Source organism: Carlito syrichta, unplaced genomic scaffold, assembly GCF_000164805.1.
Source record: "Carlito syrichta isolate Samal-C Ts95f unplaced genomic scaffold, Tarsius_syrichta-2.0.1 Scaffold314146, whole genome shotgun sequence".
Lineage (NCBI taxonomy): Eukaryota > Metazoa > Chordata > Mammalia > Primates > Tarsiidae > Carlito > Carlito syrichta.
This window is the reverse complement of record NW_007258242.1, coordinates 34,910-43,246: the sequence shown is the minus strand read 5'-3', so window position 1 is coordinate 43,246 and position 8,337 is coordinate 34,910. Positions and strand designations below refer to the sequence as shown.

Here is an 8,337-nt window from a genome sequence, read left to right as displayed (position 1 = left end):
TATTGTAGAGATGAGGTCTCGCTGCCCAGGCGGGTCTCGAACCCGCGGGCTCAGGCAATTCACTCACCTCAGCCTCCCAAAGGCGCGGGATTACAGGCTGAGCCACCGAGCCCGGCATAAACATTATCTTAAGGCCAGGCGTGGTGGTTCATGCCTATAATCCCAGCACTTTGGGAGGCTGAGGTGAGAGGAATGCCTGAGCCTAGGTGTTTGAGACCAGCCAGGGCAACTTGATGAGACCTTGTCTCTACAATAAATCAAAAATTTAGCCGGGCATGATGGTGTGTGCCTGTGGTTCCAGTTACTCGGAAGGCTGAGGCAGAAGGACTGCCTGAGCCCAGCAGGTAGAGGCTGTGGTGGCCGTGAGCATGCCACTGCACTCCAGCCTGGGCGATAGAGTGAGATTCTGACTCAAAAAAAAAAGACCAATATTAACCCTATTTTGAATGTCTGCCATATCCACCCAAAATATATGGATAAAAAATAAAAACATTCAGTTGACTGCTTGGGTTCAATCTAAATATTGAACAACTAACATACAGAAGTAACAATACAAAATCCTGGAGGAAAACAAAGGCAGGAAGACAGAATACCTGTCTCCATGAACTTCCTAATTTTTTGAGAAAGACAGACTGACAAACATTTCACAACGTAAGTGCTATGAAATTAAAGTGCAAAACACTAAACAGAGGCACTTAAAAAAAAAAAAATCAAAGTCCCTTGAAATCTAAACCTGGTTTCCTTCTACAGTCTTTGACCAGCAATGTGCTTTGGATCCCAGGATCAGGATCCCAGACCAGCCAGAATCCTCAGTAGTCAAGAGCTTTCAGATCTTAAGCCAGAACCCAAAGTTACTCCAAAACTCTGGTGAGAAAAGTATTTCAAACCCCTAGACCTATTGCTACTCTCTGCCTACCTGGGAAGACCTTTGAGATTGCAAGCTTCTTTGCCTACTTCCTTTCAGGGGCTCATATGTCCCAATTTGCCTAGGATAGTGTCAATTTATACCATTTGTCATGGTGTAATTTTTATGATAGCCTGTTTTTCTCTAATTTAGATCACAAATTGTATAGTCATCTTACTGATGAGTAAAGTTCTTTGCAGACTCAACCCCAGTTTCCTATCTACCCACAACTGCTAAGTAATGAATTATTCTAAAAGTTTAATATATTTTTTTTTCTGTTCACATACTATTACCACTAAAATGGTATTTATGTGCAAAAGTCATTAAGATGTGACCACAAGTGAATACTAGCTGACACTGTTTTTTCTTCTGGTGTCACCTGTAACTACAGAGACAGCAAACAAAGAGATTAACATGTATTTGAATATATGCACCTTGAAATTTATTACAGATAGTTTCAATGTACCATTTATGTACTGCATACCTGCTTATTGGTGTCAGCCACAGTTTCATCCTGGAGAAACTCACTTGGTACCGCAAGTTTTATTAAAAAACGAGCTAAATATGCTCTTTTTTTCAGGTCATTAGTCCTCTGCAGAAGCCAGTGGAGCACTGGGTAAATTACAGGTTTACTTCCAATCACCAAACCCTGACGAAAGGTACTCCTAAAAAAGGAAAATAAACACACACACAAGAAATCTTGAAGAGGTATTGCATCTGCTCAAAAGCTGATTTACATGTCCTAATTGCTTTTTTTTTGAGTTAGAGTCTCACTCTGCCACCCATGCTGGAGTGCAGTGCCACACGCATGGCCATCACAGCCTTTTTTTTTTTTTTTTTTTGGTTTATCTTTTTAAAATAGTCATAGAAAGCAAGTTGAGCATGGTGGCTCATGCCTGTAATCCCAGTACTTTGGAAAGTAGAGGTGAGAGGATTGTCTGAGCCCACGGGTTCGAGACCAGCCTGGGCAAAATGGCAAGACCTTGTCTCTACAATGAATCATAAAAATTAGCTGGGTGTGGTGGCGCATGCCTATGGTTCCCGCTACTTGGAAGGCTAAGGCGGAAGGATCGCCTGAGTCTAGCAAGTCAAGGCTGTGATTGCCATGCGCGTGGCACTGCACTCCAGCATGGGTGGCAGAGTGAGGCTCTGACTCAAAAAATAAAAGATAAATCAGATAAACCCAAGATTATTCTAAAGTCAATCTGACATTAATTAGAAAATTATAAAAATTAGGCCCTTGTTGGAGTTTCCAAGAAAGTTGTAATGGAATCATTAATTGGTATAGTCAGTCTTCATCCTTCCCTTCACTGACTAGGCAGTGTTTAAGCTGTTTGTATTTAGAATGGCAGATAACTGAGAAAATTGTACATGTATTTGTCAGACGTTTTTATTACAGGGGAAAGAACTAGCCCACTTAAAACTTCTGCATGACAAAATAATATTAGAAGATTTAAGATCGTTTAGAGTATCAGTGATGTTTTCAGGCTACCAAATAGGGGACAACAGGTATTACCTAAAAAGACTGCCTACAGCATACAAAGGTTTGGATATTAAAGCATAATTTGAAAAAAGCAATACATGATCAGATTCTTACATGTCTGTGGCATTTCCTGGAGGTTTATATTTAAGGATACCAAGAAGGCTCAACATCCGTCTAGCTGTCTGCTCGGGCATCTCCTCTCTGATATCAACAGCTTGCTAATAAAAAAATTGAAAAAATATGTTATTGTTATATATCTAACAAAGAACAATATTAAACTCACTAACAAAATTCTTCTGCTAAAGTGTAACAGCACAATGGTCTCTCCAGAAAACAGATTAAGCATGGAGGCCCCTAGAATCCAAGTAACGATGCACACAAGTCAGGTCAAAATTCATATTAAGAAAGTTAAGCTTAAAAAAAAGTCTCCAGTGGAAAAGACCAGTGTATGAGAGACATGAACTAACTTGCAATGCAATAAAAACTTTTGTAAAAGCATTTTCAGCCGGGCTCGGTGGCTCAGCCTGTAATCCCGCGCCTTGGGAGGCTGAGGTGAGTGGATTGCCTGAGCCCACGGGTTCAAGACCCACCTGGGCAACTTGGTGAGACCTCATCTCTACAATAAATCAAAAAATTAGCTGGGTGTGGTAGCGCGCACCTATAATTCCAACTACTTGGAAGGCTGAGGCGGAAGGATCACCAGAGCCCAGCAGGTCGAGGCTGCGGTGGCCGGGAGCGGCCACTGCACTCCAGTCTGGATAACAGAGTGAGATTCCAACTCAAAAAAAAAAAAAAAAAGCATTTTCATTCCTGGACCAAATCTATTTACGTCTGGAAGTAGAGAAATGATTTATAAGTAAAGTACAAGTAGATAATTTAATTTTTGAGCTAGTAGAGAAACCTTAAAAATCACTTACTATTACTTCACAGGCATAAAAAATAAGGCCCAGAGAGGTTAAATAATTTGCCCAAGACTCACAGCTATTTAGAAGCAGAAACTTGCTTTCCTGTCACCTTTTTCATCAAAAACAGAAACAAAACTCTTACCTTTGGGTCAATCTCAGCCAGAACATCATTGAGAACTTGTAATAGCTGCATTGGCTCCAGAGAATCAAATGTGATTAAATTGTAGTTCTTCCTAAAAGGCTCCTTATTGAGATTGTCCACAATGAATTTGATTTGATCACTCATAATTAGGCCTTATAACTTAAACTAAACAACAGAAATAGAGAAAAAAATTCCTCAATATTGGCAACAAGAGTTTTGGGGAAAAAAATCAGAATTAAATTAATAGGAAATATAATCCCATATGGCATGCAAAATGCTATGAAAAGGGTTATTTTGTTGAAAGAAATTTAAGTATGAAGACTTTATTATGAAAACTGCAGTATATACTGTTACTATTTAACATCAAATGTTTTTGTATATGTATCTGGTGGAAGAGCAATTATCTGAATTAATATAGACAAATAATAAATCCTACCTATATTAACATCTCTCCCATGTAGCTGCACGACTTCTGCCCTGGAGTTAAACACTTGTTAGGCTGAAGACATACTCTTAATTTTTGTTTTAAACTAGTAGCTCACACTTGAAACATTGGGAGATTTTTACTTTAAAATCCAGATTTCCAGTTTCTCCCGAAAATCAGTTCTGGCCATCCTGGGCCTACATCCATGCCTGACCACAACCAACTGAAACTGAGTAGAGGCTGCACACTTTACCCACTCTTCACCCATTTCTGTTACTGGCATTGACTCTGCCACCCTAGAGTAATTCAGGTCTTCATTTCCTTTTGCTTTCAAGAGGGCAACAGTCTCCTGTTCCCTGGTCTCTACCTCTCCCAATCCCAAATCATTTGTAGGCTCCCCACTGTGTACAAAATAACTCCAAACTTCCTGGAGTTTGAGACTATGATCTAGCTCAACTTAGTCTTTCTCAACTTGATTTCCAAATTGTCACCTTTCACCCTTTCAAACTTTAGCTGATTGAAAGTAACTGCTCCTTAGTTTTCCACCTCTCCTCCTTCAGTAAATGCTGTTTTCTCTAGCCATGCCCACCAATTGCCAGTTCCTCCAGGAAATTTCTCAAACTATCTCCCAGGTTCTATAGAATAGCAGCAGCTGCCCTCTATAGCTAACCACACTTTATCTGCACTTCTCCCCTAGCGCTACTTTTTATCATGGACTAGTTCCTTATACACATTTTCTCTTCTTTGATAAACTGTAAATTCCGTATCTGTGTCCACTCTGTGTCCAATGCCATTTTTGGACACCTATGTGTCTAAAACAGAGACTTCTTCCACAAGATTGAATGAGCTTGTGTACAGTCCCAAGGTCAGAAGAACGTAAGCCTAAATCTAAAGAAAACCAGGCTGGCGATGAAAAAGATAACTTTTTTCTTTTTGAGTCAGAGTCTCACTCTGTTGCTCAGGCTGGAGTGCAGTGGCACCCTCATAGCCACTGCAGCTTTGACCTACAGGGCCCAGGCAATCCTTCCACCTCAGCCTTCCAAGTAGCTGGAACAACAGGCACATGCCACCATGCCCGGCTAATTTTTTAATTTATTGTAGAGATGAAGTCTCCCCAAGCTGCACAGGCTGGTCTCAAACCCCTTGGCTCTGGCAGTCCTCTCACCTCCACCTCCCAAAGTGCTGGGATTACAGATGATAACTTTTTAAACAATTGAATACCTGATTCCTTAATTGCTGAAACAGCTTTGCCAAAGCAAACTGTTTTAACTGGAACAATTAAAAAAAAAAAAACATAAAACAAATTGCTAAAAAATAGAAAAATTACTTAAGTGCTCCCTAATGAATAGATGAAGCTGGGTGTGGTGGCTCATGCCTGTAATCCCAGCACTTTGGGAGACTGAGGTGAGAGGACTCCTGAGCCCAGAGGTTCGAGGCAAGCCTGGGCAACTTGGCGAGACCTCGTTTCTACAATAAATAAAAAAAAATTAGCCAGGTGTGGTGGCCCACACCTGTGGTTCCAGCTACTTGGAAGGCTGAGGCATAAGGATCACCTGAGCCCAGCAGGTGGAGGTTGTGGTGGCCGTGAGTGTGCCACTGTACTCTAGCCTGGGCGACAGAGTGAGACACTGACATAAAAAAAGAAAAAAATGAATAGATGCTGTTTTACTCAAGATATGAATTTGGGTGGCAAGCATCTTGCTTTAAAATGAGTTTTCAAAAACTGAATGGACAGCTGGCTGCAGTAACTCACAGCTATAATCTCAGTACTTTGGGAGGCCGAGGTGGGAGGATCGCTTGAGCCCAGGAGTTTGAGATTAGTTTGGGTAATATAGTGAAACCTCATCTCTACAGATAATAAAGAAATTAGCCAGGCAATGGTATATGCCTGTAGACCAGCTACTCTGGAGGCTCTGGCAGAAGGATCACCTGAGCCTAGACGGTTGAAGCTATAGTGATCCATGCCACTGGCACTCCAGCCTGGGCAGCAGAGTAGCATCCTGACTCAAAAAAAGAAAAGAAAAGAAACTGAGTGTATGAATCTGGATATTTAGAAAACATCAAAATATACAGAAACAATTTCTTCATAATGTTGATAAAATTATGAGTAAGGCCAGGCACAATGGCTCATGCCTGCAATCCCAGCACTTTGGGAGCCTGAGGTGGAAAGATTGCTTGAAGCCTGGAGTTCAGGACCTGCCTGGGCAACAGAGCGAGATCTCCACTTACAAAAAATGTAAAAAATTAGCCAGGGGTTGTGGCATGTGCCTGTAGTCCCAGCTACTCAGGAGGCTGAGGTGAAAGGATCACCTGAGCCCAAGAGATCAAGGCTTGGTGAGCCTTGATGGTGCCACTGCATGCCAGCCTGGACAACAGAGTGACTCTAACTCAAAAAAAAAAAAAAAAAAAAGAAATTATGAGTAAATAATTATTATTACTATGGAATAAGTGAAAAGAGGAACGAACGGATAACTAAAGTCGTTTGTAAATTTGAAGTTTCCTTTAAGCTATAAAAGGAAAACCTTTACATAAGTTCTTTAAAAATTCACATTGGAGGCGCAAGTTTTCCACTGTTAAAAGTATTTTAAGTAAAAGTTCATGTCATAATCTTCGCATGCATAAATATATATTTAATTTAAAATGACTTAGAAATTGTCAATAACTATAGATTCTATAAGTCGATTCTCTTTTTCTCTTTAAAATAAACCAAACCGGCGGGCGGTGGCTCAGGTCTATAAACCCAGCACTATGAGAGGCCGAGGCGAGAGGACTGTCTGAGTCCACGGGTTCGAGACTAGCCTGGGCAGCTTAGTGAGACCTCATCTCTACAATAAATCAAAAAATTAGCCGGGCGTGGTGGTGCGTGCCTGTAGTTCCAGCTACTTGGAAGCTGAAGTGGAATCATCGCCTGAGCCCAGCAGGTCGAGACTGGGGTGGGGTGAGCGTGCCGCTGCACTCCAGCCTGGGCGACAGAGTGAAACTCCAACTCAAATAAATAAATAAAATAAAATAAATAAGTAAAATAAACCAAATCAAAATTTTGGATGAACGAGTAAACTATTCCCAGAGCGGGGAAGAGAGTCGCCAGGTCTTCCCGGCTCGTCGCCCACCAGCTTTCAAATGGCCACTCGTTAAGGACAAAGATGGGCTGATCGGGGGGCTGTCTGTGCCCGGTGGGCTCTGCGATCTCGAATGAGCAGGTCCCCTCTCCGGCGTCCAGTCGCCGCCGACTCCCCAGCGCTCACCCACGAAAGAGCCGGGGCGGGGCTGGACGCGGACGAAAACCAGGACGAGCGTTTTAGCCACAATCCGGGACAGAACCCGCGCGGCCCGGGTCCCAGGCGGGCACGAGCGCTGACCCGCAGTCTCCTGGGAGTCCCCGAAAGAGTGTTCCCCTCGCCGCTCGGGCTCGGGGCAGGCGACACGAAACCCTACCCCCGACCGGGCCCCGCGCGGCGGGTTGCGGGGGGTGCTGCCCTGGGCTCCCCGACGGTTCGGACGGCCCCGATCCCGACCAGGCCCGGCAGGACCCCGACCCCGGATGCGGGAGCTTCACCGCGACGAGCCCCTCCACGGGCGAGGTGCTGCACCCGGATCGAGACAGGGCGGGGGTGCTCTCCTAGTTCGGGGCTCGGGGGAGTTTCCGACCGCGAGTTGGCGAGGTTACCTCAAATTCTCCTTCACGAAACTACTTCCCCACCCCCCAGGAGGCACTCCGGCCTTAGCGGGTTCCTAGAGACGAGCTCCTGGGCAACGGTTGCTAGGCCGTGGCGTTGCGTCACTTCCGGCGGGCCAGGCGCGTTTCCGCGGGGCGCCCCGGGCGCGCGCGCCGGGGACGAGACCCCGAGCCGCGTAGCGCGCATCAGCGCCCAGCCCACGCGCAAAGCGGGTGCACAGGTTCTGAGCCACTGCGGAGGACCCAAAGCCGTTGAGGCTGTGACTCCGACTTACACGCGCTGCAATAACCTTCCCGACTGTCCTGCAGTTTGCAGTTTTCAAAAAGTATTCTGCATGATTAACCTATGCTAAATACGTGTGCATAGGTTTCACTCATTCATTCATTCACTAAGCATGGGCGATGATGTTTTTGTGTGAGGCAGGGCTGGATGGTAGAGGGGTTGGGGTGAGGAAGCATTTGGCCTGGGCTTCAAATTTAGGTTTTTGACATAAGTGTCTCCAAATTGGGTTGTACATAGGAACAATTGTAGAGTCTCTGGCAGGATTAAAAGAAGACACATTCATCACAGAGATTTCAGCTTCTGGGTCACATTACTGGGCCACATTGCCTGTACTGGGAATTAATTTTATTATTATTTTTTTGAGTCGGAGTCTCACTCTGTCGCCCGGATTGGAGTGCAGTGGCACGACTACTGCAGCCTCGACCTGCTGGGCTCAGGCGATCCTTCTGCCTCAGCCTTCCCAGTAGCTAGGACTACAGGCACGAGCCATCATGCTCAGCTAATTTTTTTATTTATTGTA

General features: G+C 44.3%; 1 protein-coding gene across 2 annotated transcripts in view; it reads right to left on the bottom strand.

The window, feature by feature from the left end:
- IFT81 (intraflagellar transport 81) overlaps positions 1 to 7,633 on the bottom strand; it is a 115,883-nt gene extending 108,250 nt beyond the window's left edge. For both annotated transcript variants that reach the window (XM_008071169.1, XM_021719110.1), the window contains exons 1-4: positions 7,526 to 7,633; positions 3,435 to 3,599; positions 2,502 to 2,605; positions 1,389 to 1,569 (exon numbers count right to left, since the gene is read on the bottom strand). In XM_008071169.1, the coding sequence (XP_008069360.1) occupies positions 1,389 to 1,569; positions 2,502 to 2,605; positions 3,435 to 3,578 (429 nt within the window). In that variant the 5' untranslated portion in view covers positions 3,579 to 3,599; positions 7,526 to 7,633. The remainder of the gene's footprint in view (positions 1 to 1,388; positions 1,570 to 2,501; positions 2,606 to 3,434; positions 3,600 to 7,525) is intronic.
- Between the last annotated feature and the right edge of the window lie 704 nt (positions 7,634 to 8,337).